At 48.8% G+C, this 24,911-nt stretch overlaps 1 protein-coding gene across 1 annotated transcript in view; it reads right to left on the bottom strand.

Annotated features, from left to right (window-relative positions):
* The window catches only part of TMEM35B (transmembrane protein 35B), a 79,716-nt gene that overhangs the window by 18,962 nt on the left and 35,843 nt on the right, over nt 1–24,911 (bottom strand). The window contains exon 2 of the mRNA XM_082246908.1: nt 14,569–14,749. Within this exon, the coding sequence (XP_082103034.1) occupies nt 14,569–14,749 (181 nt within the window). The remainder of the gene's footprint in view (nt 1–14,568; nt 14,750–24,911) is intronic.

The following is a 24,911-nucleotide window of genomic DNA, read 5'->3' as shown; positions in this document are numbered from 1 at the left end:
TAAAACCCCCGAAATCTGTCCCGATGTGGCACCGGGTAAATTACTCCCTGGGCAAGAAGATCCTGAACCGTCCGATGAAGATCTTGCAAACGATCTGGGGTCAAATGAAGATTTGAGGGAAAGAACCTGTCCGCTGGCCGCGAAAGGAATTCGATCTTTTAACCTGATCGAATGATTTCCTGAACTCACCTGTCCGGAATCCGGAGCAGCCAAGGTTAGAGAAAACCGCACAGACGTCCCCCCACCCCTGGAACATGCGAGGGCGTCCCTTCAGGTCGAGGCGGACTGGGCCTCCGCGCCAGCTTGGGCGGCTTTTGACTTGCCCGCCCAGGGCTTCCTTTGGCCGCCATGGCCTTTGAAGGGTTTGCCCTTGTCCTGTGCCTTGAAGGCACGAAAGGACCTCTGATTTGGTTTAAAGGAAGGGCCCCGCTTACCGCTGAAAAACTTACTCTTGGGATTCTGGGGCAGCAGAGTGCTCTTGCCCCCAGTGACCCCTTTTACCAATTCATTCAGGGAGTCCCCAAAAAGGCGATTCCCCGCATAAGGGATGTCAGACACCGCCTTCCTGGAAGTCTGGTCAGCCGACCAGCTTTTCAGCCACACCAAACGACAGGTTATCACCGCGACAGCAGACAGTAGTGCGGCTAAAGGGGCCTCATCCAAGACCACGTCACAAAGGTACAGGACAGCCTGAATAATCTGGTCCACCATCTCCAAAGTAGTAGGAGGGGCAGAGTCAGCCACAAGGGTGCGTCTGAGCACCTTGGTCCAATCTACCACAGCCTGAGAGACCATCACTGAGGCGAAAATAGGTTTCATCAAGGAACCCGCCACCATATAGGAGTGGCGAGCAAGAGATTCCATCCGCCTATCCGAAGGGTCCCTGAACACTGGAGAATCCTCCGTGGGCATAAGAGTGGCCTTGTTCAATCTAGACACCGTGTGATCCACTTTAGGGGCCACGGACCAGCGCAAATCCGTAGGAGACGCAAAGGGTTAACGGAGCTGAAACCATTTTGGTACCACAAAATTGTGCTTCAAATTGCGCCATTGCTCGTTCACCGTTTTGTGAAACTCAGCGGGACAAGGAAACACCTGTGCCGCCTTCTGGGTTCTACGGGTCCCAAAGGAAGACTGCTTACCCGGTGGGTTGGGCTCATCCTCTAAATGTAGTGCATCTTTAACAGCGGTAATAAGCACAGACATAGCAGCGCGTTCTCTGGCCGTGCCAGGGGGGGGAATCATCCCCCTCCTCATCCCCCGCCTCCCCATCCGAGTGAGAGGACTGAGACCCTTCAGGGGGTACACTGTCTATGGCAACCATATTACACTGAATCAGAGGAGAGAGAAAGCCTAAGCCTTTTTCTAGAATCCCGTTCAGACATCAATAGATCCACCTTGGACGCTAAAGTCGCAAGTGCAGCAGTAATCGCAGATGATTCAGACTACCTGAATCATCCACCAAAGCGGGGGGGAATTTGCTGTCCTGGGACTCCATAAAAGCTTTTATGGTGCTGGCCCTTTAAGTCGCAATGCACCGCAACAGGGACTAGACTGAAATACCCCACAGGTAGGAATAAAACTGATAGCCAGGAGATATCCCCAAAAAACAACAATAAAAGACCCCCAGGAGTGTTACCACGCTTGCTGACGATCTCTCTGCATGAGGAAAGGAAGTGATGTCACACCGCTAGAGGTTAAACAGGACTCAGACTAAAGAAAAATGGCCGTCCATAGGAATCAAGTGGAGGCTCCGGGAAAATGGCCGCCGAACACATGAATAAAAACGAACCGCCATACACAAGATGGCGGCCGAAGGGCGCGATACACTACTACAGAAAATGGCTGCTGAAGTGCCCATAGTGAAGCCAGAGCAGCCACCCATACCCAAAATGGCGGCCCGCGGTTTTTCACCGCTGCGGACCGCCCACACATGTCTGTACCCCAGTAAAAAACACACTAATATTGCAACAGGGCTTAGGGACCTCAACAACCCCCCACAGAGCGTCCTGGACGCAGTAGAGCCCCCACAGGGACCAGGAGGAATGCAAGCCCCAGACACACAGACATGAGTGGAGAGCACAGACACCAGTAGACTGTCATCCCCAGACAGAGGCCCCACACAGAATGTACTCACCGTACCATGATGGGGTGGGCGCCTCTCTGCGATGGGAAGCCTCCCACCCCAGGTGGCGGGGGTGCTGTCAGCCAAAACAGGACTCTAGCAACGCAAAGTACCGCGGTTGAGGCGTCCTAGCGAGGTGGCCACCTCGCGGGCTTTTGTCCCTGAGGACAGGGACAGGTCGTTTGCGAGGCCAGGGCATACTCATAGCCTGCTAAACGCTCGATGGAGGGCTGGGATTCCATAAGGTTCTCTGTCCTGGGACACCAGGACAACCAGTCCAATTCCCAGCTCCGCAAACGCTGTAGTCTTCCGAAGATCCGACTAACTAAGGGCAGAAACAAAAAAAAAAAAAGCTAGTAGTGCAAAGGAAACACTTAGCAGAAAATAAAAGTAATAAAACAGAAGAAAGGCTGAGACTGTAGCCCCAGCACAGGGATAGCCTATCTTACTCCTAACTAGGCAGAAGACAAACTGAGTTGGGAATACTGATAGCAGGGGGGTATTGGACCAGTGGGACAGCCCCCTACAGGTGGGTCTATGTAAATTGCTTTGTTTCTAACAAGTCTTATGCCTAGCTTGCTCCTATAAAGAGGTCAATACCTATTGGTGAAGACTGTATGAGTGGGTGGCGACCGTCAGAGGACGCAAGAGAACTACAGCTTCTTTTAGCGTGCAAGCTCACCATTTCGATTCCTCTGAAATGGGCAGAACAGAGCAGGGTTTCAGGACTTCAGGTCAGGAGACCTTGTCCTACCCTGAAATAATTGCGGCTATAGTAACCAGCCTAAATTTTTCAGCCCAATGCAATAGATAACCCAACAGCCTGTGTTAGTAAAGGAAAATAAATTGGCAGCACTCCAGGTTGAGTCAAAATCCAGATTTATTGACTGGACATCCAAATATGACAATCGTGACAAGGTAGACGCGTTTCACTCAATGATTAAGCACACAGTGTGTGAAACGCGTCTACCTTGTCACGATTGTCATATTTGGATGTCCAGTCAATAAATCTGGATTTTGACTCAACCTGGAGTGCTTCCAATTCCTTTTCCTTTATCAAGTTTTCACGGAGTCGAGCCGGGGCATGCACGGGTGTGAGTCATCAGGCAATTACACCACCTTGAGCAGTGAGATCTTGTCTTTTCAGCCTGTGTTAGTAGCCGTGGAGGGCCATTGCACATACTGTGTATATTAGGGTGGTATTAGCACCCCGAATAATTATGTTAATTTGCATCACCCTTCCCTGAATACAGAGTACTGCAGCAAATACTGTGGAAACTACTGTTTGTAGTTTCCCCAAACCATTTGCACAACTGTGCAAATCAGTCATAAAAACACATTTTTATTTTCCTTCTTTATTTCCGTGAAGAGATCTGGAAAACATAACCTAATAGCAGCCCCTAAGGGCTAGTTTGGCAAACACAGCTCTAAAGGATTTTTCTCTGGAATCCACAAAAAATTATGTTTGTCTGTTCAATGTAAAAATAAATACAAATCCCTTTGCGCTGCTATCTGTGAAATGTGCAAATTAAATAACCATCCAACAACTCGCAGCTGCCAACACTTACAGTGCCTTTAAAAAGTATTTAAAACCCCTTGAAATTTTCCACAATTTGTCATGTTACAACCAAAAACGTAAATGTATTTTATTGGGATTTCATGTGATAGACTAACACAAAGTGGCACATAATTGTGAAATGGAAGGAAATGGTTTTCAAATTTTATTTTTACAAATAAATATCTGAAAAGTGTGGCGTGCATTTGTATTCAGCCCCCTTTACTCTGATACCCCTAACTAAAATCTAGTGGAACCAATTGCCTTCAGAAGTCACCTAATTAGTAAATAGAGTCCACCTGGGTTCAGCATAAATACAGCTGTTCTGTGATGCCCTCCTAGATTTGTTAGAGAACCTTAAGGGCCGTACACACTTGACGAAAAACGGACGAAATATCCTCCGATTTTTCTCTGTCTTCTCAGCGTTCATAACCGTTTTTACTTGACAGTGCATAAATGTTCACAAAATTTCTCGTCCGATTTTTCTTTTTTTTTGGCACATTTGTTCCTAGACTTCCAGGTTGTCAGCAACTTCAGATCATGCGCAGTCTTTCGTATCCGATTTTTCACAGACGTACTGCATACACATTAAACGAAAATCGGTCAACTGGGGACGGACGAAAAAAATTTTGGTGATTGTCCCTCCGTTTTTTTTTCGTTGAAAATGTCGGCATCGGCTGCTGAAAGTTGTGTACACACTAGGCGAAAACCGGACAATTTTACCTCGGACGGGAATTTTCGGCAGATTTTCTACTAGTGTGTACCCCACTTTAGCCTGGGTTCACGCATATGCGATGTGGGAACCAGCGAGATTCTTGCGCAGGTTCCTGCATCGCACCTGAACCACCGGCGGTTCACACAGTCATCTGCGAACCAATGCGGGTGTCAATGTAAAGTTAATGACACCCCCAGATCAGATCGCAGTGCAAACTGTGAAAGGGTGCATAAATCAGATTGCATAGGTGTGAACACCCAAACCCAGCGCAGGCAAAAAAAAAAAAAAGGGGTCCTGCACCATTTTGGTTCAAATGTGATGTGATTTCAGTCACACAGTTTGTATGGCTGAATTCGCATTGCACAGTCATTGCATGTGATCTGCAAAGCAATGCGGTGCAAATCACATGCAATGTCTGATCACTCAAGTGTGAACCCAGTCTTAGTGAACAAACAGCATCACGAAGGCCAAGGAACAGACCAGCCAAGTCAGGGATAAAGTTGTGGAGAAGTTTAAAGCAAGGTTATAAAAAAAAAAAAATATCCCAAGCTTTAAACATCTCACAGAGCACTGTTCAAGCCATTAGCCGAAAATGGAAAGAGTATGACAACTGCAAACCTACCAAGAAATGGCCGTCCACCTAAACCAGGGGTCCTCAAACTACGGCCCGCAGGGCCGCATACGGCCCGCCAGGGTCCGGAACCCGGCCCGCCGAGGCTGCCTAACCTGTAATCGAAATGGCCGCTCTCTGCTTTTTTTTTTGCGAGTGCTGAGAGGAGCTGAGAGGAGGCGGGACGGAGAGAAGACATCCTCGGGTCTGAGAGGAGGCAGGACGGATTGCTTAGCTGCAAGGAGACGGAACGGAGGTAGAGAAAAAATTTAATCAGCCAGCTCTGCATTATTACAATTATGCTCGACCTCCGTCCCACCTCCTCCCAGCTAAGCAGTTCGTACCGCCTCCGCCCCGCCTCCTCTCAGACCCGAGGATGTCTTCTCTCCGTCCCCTCTCCTCCCAGCTAAGCACTTTGTCCCGCCTCCGCCCCGCCTCCTCTCCGTCCTGTCTCCTCTCGGCAAGTAATCGGTCCCGCCTCCTCGCTGTCAGCAGTGACGTAATGGCGTCGGCGGGGCGCCATTTTTAAATCTAAAGTAAAGAACTGCAGTGGCCCAGCAGTGGCACGTGCCTCTCATCACGGCCAGGTAAGACCCCTCCACAGCCTCTGACCACCTCCCCCTGTACCAAGTCCGCAGCCTCTGACCATCTCCCCCTGTACCATGTCCGCAGCCTCTGAGCATCTCCCCCTGTACCATGTCCGCAGCCTCTGACCATCTCCCCCTGTAGCATGCCCGCAGGCTCAAGACATCTCCCCCCTGTACCATGTCCGCAGCCTCAAGACATCTCCCCCCCTGTACCATGTCCGCAGCCTCTGACATCTCCCCCCTGTACCATGTCCACAGCTTCTGACAACCCCTGTACCATGTCCACAGCCTCTAACCATCTCCCCCCTGTACCATGTCCACAGCCTCTAACCATCTCCCCCCTGTACCATGCCCGTAGCCTCAGACATCTCCCCCCTGTACCATGCCCGCAACCTCAGACATCTCCCCCCTGTACCATGCCCGCAACCTCAGACATCTCCCCCCTGTACCATGTCCGCAACCTCAGACATCTCCCCCCTGTCCCATGTCCGCAGCCTCTGACCATCTCCCCCCTGTACCATGTCCGCAGCCTCTGACAACCCCTGTACCATGTCCACAGCCTCTAAAAATCTCCCCCCTGTACCATGTCCACAGCCTCTAACCATCTCCCCCCCTGTACCATGTCCGCAGCCTCTGACCATCTCCCCCTGTACCATGTCTGCAGCCTCAAGACATCTCCCCCCTGTACCATGTCCACAGCCTCTAACCATCTCCCCCTGTACCATGTCCGCAGCCTCAGACATCTCCCCCCTGTACCATGTCCGCAGCCTCAGACATCTCCCCCCTGTACCATGTCCGCAGCCTCAGACATCTCCCCCCTGTACCATGTCCGCAGCCTCAGACATCTCCCCCCTGTACCATGTCCGCAGCCTCAGACATCTCCCCCCTGTACCATGTCTGCAACGTCAGACATCTCCCCCCTGTCCCATGTCCGCAGCCTCTGACCATCTCCCCCCTGTACCATGTCCACAGCCTCTAACCATCTCCCCCTGTACCATGTCCGCAGCCTCTGACAACCCCTGTACCATGTCCAAAGCCTCTAAAAATCTCCCCCCTGTACCATGTCCACAGCCTCTAACCATCTCCCCCCTGTACCATGTCCGCAGCCTCTGACCATCTCCCCCTGTACCATGCCCGCAGGCTCAGACATCTCCCCCCTGTACCATGTCTGCAGCCTCAAGACATCTCCCCCCTGTACCATGTCCACAGCCTCTAACCATCTCCCCCTGTACCATGTCCGCAGCCTCAGACATCTCCCCCCTGTACCATGTCCGCAGCCTCAGACATCTCCCCCCTGTACCATGTCCGCAGCCTCAGACATCTCCCCCCTGTACCATGTCCACAACGTCAGACATCTCCCCCCTGTCCCATGTCCGCAGCCTCTGACCATCTCCCCCCTGTACCATGTCCACAGCCTCTAACCATCTCCCCCTGTACCATGTCCGCAGCCTCTGACAACCCCTGTACCATGTCCACAGCCTCTAAAAATCTCCCCCCTGTACCATGTCCACAGCCTCTAACCATCTCCCCCCTGTACCATGTCCGCAGCCTCTGACCATCTCCCCCTGTACCATGCCCGCAGGCTCAGACATCTCCCCCCTGTACCATGTCTGCAGCCTCAAGACATCTCCCCCCTGTACCATGTCCACAGCCTCTAACCATCTCCCCCTTTACCATGTCCGCAGCCTCAGACATCTTCCCCCTGTACCATGTCCGCAGCCTCAGACATCTCCCCCCTGTACCATGTCCACAGCCTCAGACATCTCCCCCCTGTACCATGTCCACAACGTCAGACATCTCCCCCCTGTCCCATGTCCGCAGCCTCTGACCATCTCCCCCCTGTACCATGTCCACAGCCTCTAACCATCTCCCCCTGTACCATGTCCGCAGCCTCTGACAACCCCTGTACCATGTCCACAGCCTCTAAAAATCTCCCCCCTGTACCATGTCCACAGCCTCTGACCATCTCCCCCTGTACCATGCCCGCAGGCTCAGACATCTCTCCCCTGTACCATGTCTGCAGCCTCAAGACATCTCCCCCCTGTACCATGTCCACAGCCTCTAACCATCTCCCCCTGTATCATGTCCGCAGCCTCAGACATCTCCCCCCTGTACCATGTCCGCAGCCTCAGACATCTTCCCCCTGTACCATGTCCGCAGCCTCAGACATCTCCCCCCTGTCCCATGTCCGCAGCCTCAGACATCTCCCCCCTGTCCCATGTCCGCAACGTCAGACATCTCCCCCCTGTACCATGTCCACAGCCTCAGACATCTCCTCCCTGTACTATGTCCGCAGCCTCTGACAACCCCTGTACCATGTCCACAGCCTCTAACCATCTCCCCCCTGTACCATGTCCACAGCCTCTAACCATCTCCCCCCTGTACCATGTCCACAGCCTCTAACCATCTCCCCCCCTGTACCATGTCCACAGCCTCTAACCATCTCCCCCCTGTACCATGTCCACAGCCTCTAACCATCTCCCCCCTGTACCATGTCCGCAGCCTCTAACCATCTCCCCCCTGTACCATGTCCACAGCCTCTAACCATCTCCCCCCTGTACCATGTCCACAGCCTCTAACCATCTCCCCCCTGTACCATGTCCACAGCCTCTAACCATCTCCCCCCTGTACCATGTCCACAGCCTCTAACCATCTCCCCCCTGTACCATGTCCACAGCCTCTAACCATCTCCCCCCTGTACCATGTCCACAGCCTCTAACCATCTCCCCCCTGTACCATGTCCACAGCCTCTAACCATCTCCCCCCTGTACCATGTCCACAGCCTCTAACCATCTCCCCCCTGTACCATGTCCACAGCCTCTAACCATCTCCCCCCTGTACCATGTCCACAGCCTCTAACCATCTCCCCCCTGTACCATGTCCACAGGTAAGTGTAAGTTCAACTTTACTGAAAATCTGTTAGGTGATCTTACAACCCCCCCCCCCCCCCAGTCCCACTGACCCCGGAGTCCTGCGATCACCCGCTGTGGGACATCGGGTCATGGCTTTACCGGTCCGGGGTGTGAAATCCCCATGGCACTGCTTGCACATTAGTTAGGCCATGGTTTTAAATATTGTATTGTTTTTCCTGTTTTTTGTGCACTACAAATAAAACATGTGCATAGGAATTCGTTCATATTTTTTTCAAACTATAGTCCGGCCCCCAACAGTGTCCGTGGGACAGTGAACTGGCCCCCTGTTTAAAAAGTTTGAGGACCCCTGACCTAAACTGACAGGCCTGGGAGAGGAGAGCATTAATCAGAGTAAGGAACCCAAGATGCCCATATGCACTCCACAAATCTGGCCTTTATAGAAGAGTGTCAAGAAGAAAGCCATTGTTGAAAGAAAGCCATAGTGCTGCCCCTTTAACATAACATATCATCTGTGTCGCGGTTATATTAATCAAAATGAAATGCTTATATTACACATTCTCTTATGTGCTCTTCAAAATTTTCTTGAAAGTCCTCTTTACTACTTTTTGTAAGTGCACACTATATTCACTTATCCCCCTTCTGTGCTTACACCCTTTCACCAGTTGTGCTCTTGCCCTATTTTCTGACCCACATATACGTGTAAGGGCACCAATTAATAATTTGGATGATAAAACACTATATAACCTTTTCTTTTATAGTGATGGTGTAACATATCCTGGTGGAGCGGAGGAAGATGGAGGTTCTGCATGGAAAGAAGGGAGAGCATTTAAAAATTGACCAGGCACCTCTTGTTGTGGAAACATTAAAAAAGGAGCTAGAACACAAAGGATCTTATTTAAAAAGGGACAAAAGCTATTTATGATCTTATTATTCTGCAGGACTCGATAAATCCCAGACGCGAGGTCACACTGGTGCCTAGAAATAGTGGCCTGGCACCAGGGCTAGACTGAAGCAAGTATCTTGTCCCCATGCGGCTCTACCCTGCAGGTGCACAGACTAAGATGCCGCGCCTTTGCGGCTTGCTGGAGCAAGATGCAGGGCTCACTCGGTTAACAGAGGGAATTGCCCTTACATTGCCCACACTGGAAGGGGAACTGGCACCCTCTTCTGGAAGCTGGGGCTATGACAAGCAGTCACTGACGGTCCTGGTGGCTTCCCCTGCCTGCTCTTACTGCCCCACAGCTGGGAAGAGGTAGAAGGTGTTGCGGGCCTTTTTTTTTTATTTATTTTTTTATTAAAAACATTTTTATTCTTTTTTTAATTTTTCCCCTGCTATACCACAGCTGCTACACAGCCGAAGGCCCCACATGGGCTGCCTGATCAGGTCCATCTGTCAGTTTTTCAGGTGGACCTGATTGAACCCTCCAGCCTCTTCTGGAGCAGCAGATGTCAGCGGATCAGACATAAGATGGAAACAGACAGACGGTCCATTTCCATCCGATTTCCCCATAGAGGGAGTGGGGCTGTGTCCTTGTCCACTCTGCATAGTGGAGCAGACAGGGACCTGTCATCCACCTGCTCAGCTGGGTTCAGAGGAGAGATCCTCCATTGAGCACGCCGATTCCGCTTAGCGGAGGCACCCATGTGAAAAGAGCCTAAAGTGGCATGAGTCACTGGATCTCCTAATGCCCCCACCTTGCTGCACAGTCCTTTCCTAGTGAGCCACTGCCCATTACACCATCATCAAGCCTAGTACACAGGCTAAATGCCAGGCATGATCAGCCGGGTCAATAAAAACTTTCCGTCATTCAGCCCATGTTTAATATCGGATTGTTAGTACAGCGGCTCCGACCTGAGCTGGGTTAAAACGAAAAAAAAACTGACAGTGTGTACTAGCCTTTACATTCATATTTTAGCCAGGTGATGGACAGGCTACAATGCTGCCTTCCTGCCTTGGGCCTGTGTTCTACTAGGCATGGTCCACATGCCTTCCGCTGCATTGCTTAAAAGTTTTAGCTGGCTCCTAGATGCAAAACAAATTTGTCAAGCCCTGTTAAACCATATTATACACGGACATTTTATTTTGATTAATACAGTTTTGAAGATGATGTGATGTTATGTTAAAGGGGTAGCACTACACTTCTTTATATTTGAATAAATAATCTGTTCAATGTGATGGGTGTAGCTTGGAGTAGATATCCTGAATGGGTTTTCAGACAGCAGCAAAAATCTTGATGCAAGATGAAAGCCTCCGAATTCCACTCAAAACAAAAAAAACGGAGGCATAGCGGTTTCAAGTGATTGTAAAGGTAATAGTTTTTTTTTTTACCTTAATGCATTCTCTGCATTTAGGAAAAAACAGTTTTTTTGTTTTACCGTAAAATCCTTTCCTCTGATGGTCATTGGCGGACACAGCTCCATATCTTCTTTGACCCTTGGGTTATGCTGCTCTCCTTACGAGTAGGACACTAGGCAGAAAATAGTTAAGAGTTTGACTATGCCCATGGGGCAGTCCCAGGGGATATACTCCAACTTCCTGCTCTAACTTTTTAGTTTTGTAACAAGCAATGTCAGAAGACCATAAACCCCAATTTGAGGGGCGGGTGCTATGTCCGTCAATGATCATCAGAGAAAAGGATTTTACGGTAAAACAAAAATCCATTTTTTTTCTTTCGTTCATTGACGGACATAGCACCATATTTTCTTTGACCCTTGGGATGTTCCAAAGCAGTGTGAGGGGTGGGAAGAACACAGCAATAAACATACTTCCGAAAGGCTAACGTAGCCAAGCAGGTAAAACAGGAGCTCAACAAAGAAACAACTTGAGCTCACCTGGCAAAAAAATGTACACCCTCAAAGAGGACTAATCCTCTCCAACAGCAGCCTTCAAAATCTTGTGGCCAAATGTGGCATCAAAAGATGCCAACATCTAACCTGAAAAATGTTGTAAAAGTGTGCACGGATGACCAGCGGGCCGCCTGCAAACATATTTTCCAACGGCGGTTACTGAAAACTGACAGCACCAAGTTGAGATCCCACGAGGGCAACAGGGACCGTAATGTGGGAGCCAAGTTGCGAACCCCCTGAACAAAGGTGCGCACCACAGAAAGCGTGACCAAAGGACGAAGAAATCAAACCGAAAATAGCCAAAACCTGGCCCTCAATGGTATCCGAGGCCAGGTGGTGCTCAACACCTCGTTGGAGGAAACCAACTCTGATCACTGGCAAGGAGCGGGAGTGAGCCCTAGGGGATTCACATCCGCAAAGTATGTTCCTCAAAGGCAATGGTAAAACTACCTAAAAGTAGATTTACTAGCTTGCAGCAGCGTGGGAAATTACTGATTCAGACAACCCTCTAGCCTGCAGCACCTAGCTTCAACAGCCAAGCCGTTAAAGCCAGCGACTATAAAGCAAAATGGAAGATTGGCCCTTGAGCCAAAAGATCACCTCTAAGAGGAAGTTACCAAGGAACATCGACGACCAACCACAACTGATCTGCGTACCAAGACCGGCAAAGCCAGTCTGGAGCCACTAGGATGGTCGTAATCCCTTCTGCCACGAGCCTACGCAGGAGTCTTGGCAGAAGTTTCAGAAGAGGAAAGCTGTATTTCAGATGACACAGGCCCCAAAGGAGCCACCAGTGCGTCCGTGGTGGCGGCCAGAGGATCCCAAGACCCTGTCACAAACCCAAAGTGTCACGGAACCATGAACCAGACGTACAACAACAGATAAGTGAAAATAAGAAAGCTTTATTGAAAAACAAGCTATAAAGCAAAAGTCCAAACGGATGGCGAAACCGATGCAGAGTCTTTGCGAAGCCAGGGGTGAGGAACCAGCAGGGTAGTCAGACGAAGCCAGGATCAGGAACCAGCAGGGTAGTCAGACGAAGCCAGGATCAGGTACCAGCAGGGTAGTCAGACGAAGCCAGGAACAGGAACCAGAAGTAGCAGCAGTCTTAGTAGCATGTGAACACAGGAGGACCAAGCAGGGAACTGAAGCCACAGACCTCCTATATATATGAGCTAGGTATCCAGCTCCTCCCAGTGGGAAGGAGGAGCCGCAGGGTGGGAGGCTACAAGAAACCCAGAAACCAAGATGGCCGCCAGCACATGTCAAACGAAGGAGAACAGCAAGAAGGTAAGACCATGACACAAAGACCTTCCTGTGGGGACGAGAGGCCAGCAAGACCAATTCGGGAATTCCGCACCAGAGACACCACTAATGAAAAACCTCAGATGAGATGTCCAGTATATCGATCAGTAGCCTGGATTCTTCCAGAGGCCAGACCCCCTGAACACCCTGGCTGAGGCAGAGTCCAGAACAGACCCAGATAGTCCAACTAGGTGGATGGAACCAAGGCCGATAACTGAAAATTACATTTCCAACCAAACTCCTACACAGTCTGCACAGAAATCTCCCAGTTGTCCGTCAGAACAGTCGGAGACTCTGCTCATTGAAGATGATCATCCAGTACCCCAATTCCCTGCTGACACAATGCCAACAACGGGGCCAACACTCGTGAAATCCCGAGGGGCTGAGGTGATACCTCATGACAAAGCTCCTTGCCCAGGGCAAGCGGAGGAAGCGCGGATGACATATAATGAAATATGATGGTAAGCCTCTTAATATCGATAGACTACCATACGAATAGACTCCATTCAAAAATCTGTACCTGCACAAAAACGGTTCAGAACTTGAGATCCAAGATTGGACGTACCACACTTTCCTTCCTAGGACCTGCAAACATGTTTGAAATAAAAGCCAGGATACAAACGCTCCGATTCTGACACCCGAACAATCACCCCTTGTAGTAGCAAGATTTGCACCACCCCTAAGAGACCTCGCAGGCCATCTGGGGATAAACGCAGGCTGGAAGGAGAGAACCGCACTGGAGTAGAAGATCGAAAACTCAATCTTGTAGCCGAACAAATCATGGACCTACGGGTCCGGAGGCCCACAATGACTGTTTAGAGGGGCTGGGGGCATAGAAGGGAACTCGGTGGTCTGAGCATCCCAGAGAGGGGCCCACGTACACACCCAGAGGAGCCACTAAGGGAGAGGGGGGACACTAGTCATCACACCTTGGAACCACTCCGGGCAGATCACCCCCCCATGTTAGAATGGGGGTGCTGTGGGCCAGAGGTACGCTGCAACACAGGCCGTGACCAGGTAGTGTGTGTCCTCGCGAGGGGCTGTCGCGGCCGACCTAGCGCGTAGCTGCAGTCTGTATGCTCTGGCTGGGGAGACCGTAAGGATCTAGGATATCCAGTGCATCACACAGACCGGCAGTTGATTGTAGTTCTCACTGGAACAGACTTGATTGTAGAAAGTAAACAAAAAGGAAATAAAATTAAGTTTAAAAGGAAAAAATGCTAGGACCAACGATCCCAGCAGGGAGCTAGGTCCTTACTCTTGACTAGGCAGAAAAAAAAAAAAAACGGAAGATCTAAAGCAAGAAGTGGGAGTATACCCCCTAGGACTGCCCTATGGGCGTAGTCAAACTCATTTAAAATCTTTTCCGCCTAGTGTCCTACTCCTAAGGAGAGCAGCATAACCCAAGGGTCAAAGAAGATATGGAGCTGTGTCCATCAATGAAGGAAAGAAAAACCTTTTAAATATTAGCTCCACTCCCCAGCCCCTCCTAAATACTCACCTGAGTTTAATCTCCATCCAGTGCTGTGCATGCCTGCAGCAGTTCTTGTCCCCTCTCCCCACTGTCAGGCTTGGCTGAGAGTGATTGGAACCATTGGCTCCAGTTGCTCTAAATCAAAATATGTTAGCAGAGAGTGGAGAGCTGGATCGAGCCAGGCTGTGTGTCTGAATAGGAGCAAACAGCCAGGCTCAGGACCAATCACGCACGAGTGCCCCCATAGGAAGCAGCTTTTTATGGTGGGCACTCAGGACAGGGGGGAAGATCGGGGGATCCAAGAAGAGGACAATCAGAGATGCTCTGTGCAAAAACACTGCACAGAGCAGGCAAATATGACATGCATATTCTTTAATAAAAAATATTTAAAGCTTTACCATAACTTTAAACTATTGTGAGGTAAAAAAGCAATGTAAGCAAATGACAAGATATGAAAAGAAAAACTGGATAGCTCACCAATCATGATTACACAAAGGACAAAGTTGCTGATTTCTTGCAGAATCTGAGGACCGACAGCCAACAGTATTCCAGCTACCAGTTCCACCCATCCCACTGCCTGCAGGTACTGATATGGATCTGGCTTGAACCCAAAGTCCTTCAGAGGGAAGACATCTGAAAACTGGACAAACTGTGATTTCTGCAGACAGAAAAGAGAAGCAAAGAAGAAGAAAAAAAAATATGACTCAATAATAAAATGTAATAACTCCACGTCAAATGTTATATAAAGGCAGATCAAAAAAATTATCAATGCCGTAAATGGTACAAGTTACCCACGTTGTTCGCTTTTCCTGACTGCATGGGTAAGGACAGCTTACAACACACCTATCAAGGAGTCACGAACAAACATGTGGCAGTAGTGTGTGTAGTAATTTTTTAACTCCCCCCCCCCCCCCCCCTGTGTGGGTGGTGCCGCTGCTGAACTCACACAAATACCGGCAGCCGCAACCACCCGCACTGAAATGCAGGACCCGCGGGCAGGTGCCATTAATCTTAATGGCAAGCCGCCTGCACTGGAAATAGCAACCATACTGGGAACCAAGATTCCGGTGCGGGCTACGATTTCAAAAATAGTGCAGGGACTTCTTTCCTGCATGTCACAAGACACGCGGCTACACAGGATGTGAACTTTACCAAAGGAGTACAGTTCACTTGCAAAGTGCATTTGCAATCATCTTAGGGCCCACAATTCACACCAGCAAGCCACAGTGAACATATGACCTCTGAAGTGCACTGTGTGGTACCCTGCATGGTTTGCTTTTTTTCCCCCTGCAAAAAAAAAAAAAAAAAAAATAATAAAATAAAATCATGTGCGGTGAAAACAGAGTTTTTACTTGCACATAATTGAGGCCAGCACAACCCTTTACCTCATTTAACAAAGTGGAACCTTCCTATCTGGTAAGGAAAGTGCCATCATAGCCTCGATTTAGAAATGCAGTTGCCAAGGAGTTGCATATATAATAGGTTGAAATCTGACACAAGCACAATTGCAACTGTGACAGACTCAGTTATCAGAGACATGCCTTGAAAATGGTATTAAGCCCAAAACAAAAAGTGTAATATATTGAAGCCTACCAATCTTTAGATGTGGTGCCTGCATTAGGATTTTTTTTTTAGGACCCTTTCACACAGGCTGGCCGTTCAGATCCGCCTGTCCGTTTTTCAGGTGGATCTATACGAATGCCCCATGCATCTCTATGGGGCATCGGATGTCAGCGGAGACATGTCCGCTGACATCCGATCTGTCAAATCTGGATGGATGGAAACCCTATTTTCCATCCCTCCAGCGGGTCGGATCGTATGAGAACGGACAGACGGTCCATTCCCATCCGATTCCCCCATAGAGAACAGTGGGGACCTGACAGCTCTGTCTCCGCACACAGAGCCCCCACTGAGAAAAACGGAGTCTGCCAACGGACTCCTATGCGTGAAAGGGGCCTTAGGCTGTTTTTGCCTGGTGACTATGGCCAGTAACACACCTCCTGTATTAGAGTGCCCCCACTCTGGATGAAGAAGCACAGGGGGCACTTCTGAACAGTAGCATTGTCAGTCTAGGCGGAGGGTAGTGTTAGATGTACTAGCAGATTAAGATACACTAAAAAACTGAAGGTAAACTCTAGCTAAAAACTGAAGGTAAACTCTAGCTAACACTTTTCTAAGTAGCAACTTATTTTTTTCTTTTACAAATAAAAGTTTTATATAAATAAATAGGTGATCATTGTAAGCATCAGTCAGTGGTAAATGGTGTGTACCAGGCACTTGTATCTTTCCATCAAGGTGCCTATTTAGACAGCCAGTGGCACGTCTGTTGACCTGACCCAAAATGTTGGGGACGTCAAATGACAGCTGCTACCAATCAGCATGCCTTCAGCAAGTGTCACATATTGAATGATGTGGCTGGTAAACTGAGCAATGATGACCATTTGCAAACACCATCCGATCTCTGTGATGCCCTGCACACACTAGCATCGCAAACCGGGCACACTCTTCACACACACGCTTGTTAAAATGACTGCCGATGAGTATCTGTGGAACTTGTTCTGCAGTTCCCCCTTTTATCTGTACTGCTCCTAATTCCCTTCAGCAACAAGAATGTAGAATTTTGGCCAAAGGGAACAAACAGTCAAAACAATCAAAATCTGTTAAGTAGAACATCCAGATAATCAAGATTTTGTGAACATGGATAGGTTTATTTTTACATGTCCCTGGCAGGCAGAGCTCTGTTACTGTATCACATTTTTGCTTAGCTAATCGGTTTCATTACATACATATGAGATGGGAGAGATAGGCAAGAAGCCATCTCTTCTCTGTGCTTTATCCAACAGGTTCTCAGCTAGTGGTATGTGTGCCCCAAGGGCCACTTCTAACAGGTTCATTAGGTATTAAAGCCTTTTAAAATTTAGAATCACAGTTTCGACATTTTAGAGAATAAAATAATAATATTTAGATAGTAAGTATTTTAAGTATTTTACCATTATCAAACCACACGGGATTGTTTAGAAAAATAGTTGGATGCACTAAGTGCCGGTTCACATATAAGCGATGCGAGATAAGCGATGCAAGAACACTGTGAATCCACTGCAGGTTCCAGCATCGCATTTAAATCGTAGAAAGTTCACACTGCCATATGCGAATCGCTGGGGGTGTCAATACAAAGTTAACGACACCCCCAGATCAGTTCGCATATCGCTGTGCAAACAGTCAGTTCAGAGATGAATCGGATCACATAGGTGTGAACCATCATGCGATCCGATTCTTCTGCAGACCCAAAAAAAGGGTCCTGTGCGTGTTCTGACCGAATCTGATGCAAATTCAGCCATACAATCTGTATGTCTGAATTCGCATTGCACAGACATGTGATTTTCAGAGCAGTGTGCTCCGAATCACATGCGATGTCTGTCATCGCTACAGTGTGAACCGGGACAAAGGGGACATACACAAATGCACACATCCTAAGGGATACTTGAAATAAACTAATACAAGGGTGTACCTAGTGCACACCCAGACATCAATTAATAAAGTGGAGAAATACTGCTTTATCAAAATGGCAGGTACCTGAAAAGGAAGTAGCAACTCTTGGTAGCTAGTACATCATTTATTTTAAAGAGTAGAAGTAAAACTGCATAGATGTATTTGACAAACCAGATCTTAATGATTATTTTTTGTCAGCCAAGCATATGTGCAGTTGTACGCTATTCTCTGTAAGAGCTTTGTAATTACCACCCAAGGGAGTTTTCTTTACACTCAGAAGAAAAACTCTCCAGTTCTTTTAATACTTTTATTAATCTTTTGCACAAAATGTTCAATTACTAATGTGAAATGATGATGTTAAGATTTCATATAGATCAAGATGAAAGTTGCTGAAAGTCTTAAATTCAGTAGAGATTTTTCAAGCAGTTTCAAAAGTTGCAATTTACCACTTTAAAAGAGTCATGTATTATTACAGGAATCAGTTGTATAGAGGGTACATTTTAATGAATTGTTGATCTGCTCATATATAGACCTGACATGCTACAGATCCTACAGCAAGCTTCACTCAATACAGGAGGTGAACAGAGGTCCAAAGCCAGCTGCTGACAGAAGCACAGATTATGAGGCTCTCAAATCTTCAGGTTCTAAAGGACACCCCCTAATTTACCAGACCTGAAGGATGAGTTATATTGGGACCCAATTATACAAACAGGCATGCTGAGGCCAACAGATTTCTAGGGTATATCTTCGTATAGGTCTTCCATTGCAGATAATCAATGAAGAGCCAAAGCATTGGGTTCCTCTAGAATCTCTCCTTAACCCGTCAATGGCGTAACATATGCAGTGTTAAGGAGATGGACCTTCTCATGTCCGAATATATGCCCACCAGCATTTGTTTTGGAGCGAAATAACATTACCAGCACACCATTACAAGCTTTATTCAACGATCACATTGTTAAAGCAGAAGCAACGTTTCAGAGCCTCACAGGACCCCCTTCATAAGGGATGTGATGTTGCATGTCTGATGAAGGGGTCCTGCGAGGCTTCGAAGGGTTGCTTCTGCTATAACATTGTTATTGCCGAATAAAGTTTTGTACCCACTCTTGAGATCCATGGTGTGCGGAGGACATTTTCTCACTCTTCAAAAGCCTGATGAAAGGGTCCTGCAAGGCTCAAAAATGTTGCTTCTGCTGTAGCTATGTGATTGCTGAATAAAGCTTTGGACCCACTCTGGAGATCCATGGTGTGCTGGTGACATTCTCTTCAGTTCCAGCCGTAAGTCACAGCAGCACCCACTTATACACCCATTTCTTCAGGAAGGTGTACACTGAGTAGTGCCTTGGAGCATTTGTGCTGGAAGCCTGCTTTATTGTACACTTCCAGCATGAAGACTGAGCTATTGCTGACAGCTCCTGGTGTCATACTAATGATCAGGAGCTGGCAGGATCAGCTCCCGATCACTTTATCGCTGTAACAGTGTGATCAGAGTTTGAGCTATGTAAGGGGTCAGAGTCAGTATCAAGGTCAGGGATAGGGCTCTTTCACACGGTCCGCCTCCGTAGGCGGATCCGTGCTGCTCAGCAGGGATCGATCCGCGAGTGGGCGGATGACAGCTCCGTCTCCGCTTGCAGTGCGGAGAGGGAGGTGTCACAGCCCCCGCTGCTCTCTATGGGGAATCGGGACCTGTCCGCTCTCATCCGATCCCATTCGATCCCCAGGACGGATGGAAAATAGGGTTTCCATCCGTCCGGATTTCACGGACAGGATCGGATGCGGATGACAGCGGTTGTCAGATGACATGTCACCGCTGACATCCGCTGTTCCATAGGGCATCCGATCAGATCCGCCTAAAAAACTGACAGGCGGATCTGATCGGACCACCCGTGTGAAAGAGCCCATAGTATGTTTTAGGTAGGATTAATTAACCACTTGCCGACTGCCTAACGCCGATCTACGTCGGCAGTCAGCCCCTCACAGGCAAAGTGACGTAGGGCTACGTCACTAGCTTGTGAGGGTCTAGGGATCGAGCGCGCGCCCCTTGGAGGCGCGCTCCCGCGTGGTCACGGACCCCCCCCCCCGCGCGTGTGACCGGCGGACCCGATGTCCGCCGGTCACTCTGCAATCGGTGGGGGAGAGGGAGAAAGTCAGGCGGCTTGTGTAAACAAGCTGCCTGTCATTCTCCCTTGTGTATGAAGGATGATCATACGGTTCTACTATGTAGAACCGTTGATCACTCTTCATACATCTGAAGCCACAGCCAATCACAGTAGAAAGCACGCCCCTAGGGACACACATAGCCCCTCCCTTTCAAAAAAGTTAACCCCTTCACTGCCAATGTATTTTTACAGTAACAGTGCATATGTATAGCACTGATTACTGTAGAAATGTCACTGGTAACCCCAAAAGTGTCAAAAATGTTAGTCAAGGGTCCGATCTGTCCGCCCCAATGTCGCAGTACCGCAAAAAAAAAAAAAAAAAAATCGCACAGGTGATCAAATACCACCAAAAGAAAGCTCTGTTTGTGGGGAAAAAAGGACGCCAAATTCGTTTAGATACAGCGTCGCACGACCGCGCAATTGTCCGTTAAAGTCACGCAGTGCCGAATCGCAAAATACCCCCTGGTCAGGAAGGGGGTAAAATCTTCCGGGGCTTAAGTGGTTAAAAAAGATTAAAAAAAACAAACAAACACACACACACTATTGTTTCTTGGCCCTACTATGAGTACAGACAACAAATATACAGATGCTAAATATGGCATCACAACAAACATTAGAAGTATAACTTTTGGTAGTGGTGATATGTACAATTTTCCAACACATGCCAAAGTTGCAAACCTATGTTCAGATGTTAGGGAGTTAAAGTTTATCTCACTGGGGCTGTCTGCAACAAAAGATGTGGATTTCTGGGACACTCGCTCTCTTTCCCACTTTACTCGCTCCTGTCAATTTTCATCTCTGTCTTTTTTATTTCAAAAAGAAATAAAAATTTCAATAAAAAATATTTTAATCACTGGAAGTTTTCATGTCTAGCAACACTGAACAACAGTGGATTAAATTATTTTTTTGACACACTGATCAACAGGGAGGTATTCTTTATTGTCACAATGAAAACAGATCAATGAAAAGCAATTTAAAATAATTACAATGATGAAACACAAAAACAACTGATTGCATAAACTGTAATACATTTAGGCCTCATGCTCAAGACCATATACAACTTACATAGGATCATTCTGGCAACAAAAAAGTCTGTGCAGAATATACAGTCAGTCATTCTACGACAACAATTACACATTGTTGGTCATTCTAAATTACTAAAGGCCAAGGTCGTATTACGCCTGTCCAACACAAATGGAATTCATGGGAGACTTAAACATTAACAATGTGTACACAGAGGTGAACAGAATGACCTCGACATTTAGTCCTTTTAACCACTTGCTTACTGGCCCATAGTAAAAAATCCATCATTAGTTTGACATTCTTTACCAGTGTTATGGCAGCAGCTAGCTGCCATAACCCCAGGATAATTTTTACTATGTGCGAATCCATGTCAGATAAAACTGGATTTTTGACTTACCGTAAAATCCTTTTCTCTTAAGTTCATTGATGGATGCAGTTCTCTGATTCATATCAGTAGGGTTATACTGCCCCCTAAAGGAGTAAGACACTAGGCAGAAAAAAGTTCTGGCTACGCCTATGGGCAGTCCCGGAGGGTACACACTCTCTCTTCCTGCAGAGGATGTCAGTTTTGTATCAAAAGCAGTGTCAGAAAAGTAACACCAACCCAACTCAAAATAGAGGGGCGGGTACTGCGTCTGTCAATGAACTTAAAGCGGTAGTATCCCGCTTTTTTACTCTTTTACCTACAGGTAAGCCTATAATAAGGCTTACCTGTAGGTACAAATAATATCTCCTAAACCTGCATGGTTTAGGAGATATTTACAGTGCATGCAGCCGCTCGCGCGAGCGGCGCATGCGCTCTGAAGGTCCGGAGGGACCTTCAATCTATTTGCCGGGAGCTTGCCGGAAAATCACTCCCGCGCGCACGCGCGGGAGTGACGTCATCGCGGCTCCGGCCAATCATCGCGCCGGAGCCGTCTCTTCCAGCCAATCACCGCGCCGGAGCCGCCGAACCCGGAAGAGACGGCGAGGGATCATGGCAGCGCCCGCAGCGATGTCCGGGGGTCCGTGTCGGGGCTTCGTTCTAAGGTAAGTAATACATAATGAGCTAGTATGCGATGCATACTAGCTCATTATGCCTTTGTCTTGCAGGTTGTTTTTTTTTTTTTTTTTTTGAACTTTGGGTTTACAACCGCTTTAAGAGAAAAGGATTTTAGGTTAAGTCAAAAACCCAGTTTTCTTTATCGTTCATTGACGGACGCAGTTCTCTGATCCATATCAGTAGGGACGTCCCAAAGCAGTGCCATAAAATTAGGGGTGGGAACAGCAAAAAGAACAAGTCCCCAAGGTTAAACATAGCCAACCAGGCAACATAGGACCCAGCAGAACAAAAGATGAGGCCCACCTGAAACGAACAGTTAACACCCTCAAGGAAAGTCAAAAGCCCTCCAGAGAGCAGCCAGCAAAACTTTGCGGCCAAAAGAAGCATCTGCAGATGCCAGCACATCACACCTTTACCTAATTTTTATAAGGTGGAACAGACTACCAGGTAGCCATCTTGCAACTTGGAGCACAGATGCCTGCCAGGCGAAAAGCCCAGGAAGCACTAGTCGCCTGAGTAGAACGTGCTGAAACAGGGAAAGGTAGGACCTGACCTTTAATTGAATAAGCCTGCACCACCGTCTGTCCAATCCATATGGAAATAGTCGCAGCAGTTGCAGGCAGTCCTGTTCATGGGCCCTCCCTAAGTACAGAGAACGAGCCTGACTTACGAAAAATACTCAGTTGCCAAGTACACCTTGAGTGCCCAAACTCTATCCAGAGTATGCAATGCACATTCCTTAGGATGTGAGGGATTAGGACAGAAGATGGTAATACAATGTCCTCGTTCAAGTGAACACCTTCTGAGGGAAGGAGGGATCCGGACGAAGTACCACTTGTCTCCATGAACCAACATATAGGGAGAACGACAGGACAATGTCGCCAGTGCCGACACCCTGAGCGCAGAGTGACAGCAACCAAGAAGGCCACCTTCTGTAATAAGGTAGGCAGGGGATACCCTCAAATACATGCAAAAGGAGGTTCTTGAAGAACCGACTGCACCAAATCAAGGACCCCAGTTGGTGAAGGAGGTTGCACCGAAGTAACAAGTGTCGCACCCCCTGGAAGAAGACACGCACCAGGAAACGGGCGGCCAACGGCCTTTGGAAGAAAATTGCCAAAGCCAAAACCTGACCCTTAACAGTACTCAAGGCCATTTTTTGATCAACTCCCCATTGAAGGAAGCCAAGATCCGGGCCACCGAGTAAGAGCGAGGAGGAGCCCAAAGAGACTCACACCACGCAATTTACGCCTTTCTCGTATGGTGAAAAAAAATCATCCTAGAAGTCGCTTCCCACGCTTCAAGCAGGGTGGGAATAACTGAAGCAGACAATCCTCTGTCCTTCAATACCTGGCTTTCAACAGCCAAGCCAGCGACCGTAAAGATGGATGGAAGAATGGCCCTGGAGACAATAAATCCTCCCTGAGAGGAAGTCTCCAAGAAGCGTCTGCGGCTAGCCTGACCAGGTCGGCGTACCAAGCTAGTTCGGAGCCACAAGAATGACCGGAATCCCTACCGCCTTGATCCTGCAAATAATTCTTGGCAGCAACGGGAGAGGAGGAAAGGCAGACAGCTGCTGATCCTGACCTTGGCCCATCCGTGATCACTTTCACACGACCATGCCGGCGTCAGCCTTGCCCAGGTGACCATGCTAAACCTCTCATCATTGTTCACGTTGAACTGAGCGAATGTTCTTACCTATGACAAAACCCATGGTGCCAACAATGCACTCGAGCACAATGCACAATGCCCGGGAGCGGGCCACAAACCTCTGCACTATCCAGTAGACGCGACGCCAGCAGGTCCACGTCTGTAGTGCCCCAATGAAGGCACAACCGCTGGAAAACCTCCGGATGAAGGCACCATTCCCCTGCATCCAAGGCCTGTCGACTGAGGCAATCCGCCTGCCAATATTTCACGCCTGGAAAGGGAACAGAGAGAGCTGAATAAGGCACTCTGCCCAACGAAGAATGCCTGTCAGTTCCAAGGCTGCAAGGACACCCTAGGTGCCCCCTAGGTGAATGACATAAGCCACGGTTGTGGCGTAGTCAATGGAATGTGCACTGGACAGCTGCAGGTCCCCGATCCAGTGAACTAGGCAAAGACGGATCACTCTCAGCTCCTGGACAATGATCGGTAACCTGGATCCTCCAGGGACCATACTCCCGAAGCAGAGAACCTGCTGAGGACTTCCCCCCCCCCCCCACCCAGGCAGGCTTGCATCCGCGGTGACAATTGTCCAGTAAAAATGGGAGGAAGGATTCTCAGATCAAGACTCCCTAGTCACCCAGCACAGCCGGATCCAAAAGTCCAGAGAGTTTGGATTCTAGTCCCAATCGAGGATTGCCTTTTGGGGGATCCTCGAGAGGGATTAAGCAAAAAGGACCGTCTCGAAAGACAACACCAACAGCCCCAGAACTTGCAGGCAGGTCCGAAGTAACAGTTGAACACAGAGGGAGAGAGCAAGACCACCCTCAGTAACCACTGTCCCCAGATAAGCAATCTGATTAAGAAGGTCTCAGCGGTGGCTCAATGAAAGGAAGTGAGCCAGGAAGCTGCCCGGGGTGAAGGGAGGGGCTCCTCCCACCAAAAGAATGCCTACAGGCACACTCACCGGCCTTCATAGCAAAAAATCCACCGCAAAATGGCCGCTGCCATAGAAGTAGATGAGGCTACAGGAAAATGGCGGCCCCACGCAGGAACGCGATAACCAGAACCCACAGGGGGACCCACGCCAGCCCATCTAACACCAGCCTGCTGCAGGAACCTCACCGAGGCCCCCGCACAATCAGACGGCGCACTCCCCGGCCCCCCAATGCGGCCAGCAAACGAGGTCCTAGCCCCAGGTAGGCCCAAACAGTCCCCCACGTGAAGGGAGGGGGGGGGTCACAACAGGGCAGAAGGAAACCAAGGAGTGTAAGGGTCTGACCATCCCAGGGAGGGGGCCCGCATCCACCCCAAAATCCGCCAGGGAGGGGAACCTTTACTCGCCATACCAGGAACATAGGCGGGCGCTATCTCCTGACAGGACCCCACGCCACCGAAGTGGGGGGGCTGTCGGCCAAATAGGAACTCTGCGACATAAGCCTAGATCCTGTCGTGTGCGTCCT

The sequence above is a fragment of the Pelophylax lessonae genome, assembly GCF_965119305.1.
Source record: "Pelophylax lessonae genome assembly, chromosome: 2".
Classification (NCBI taxonomy): Eukaryota; Metazoa; Chordata; class Amphibia; order Anura; family Ranidae; genus Pelophylax; species Pelophylax lessonae.
Note: the sequence above shows the minus strand (reverse complement) of the source record. Positions and strands in the feature narration are given on the sequence as shown.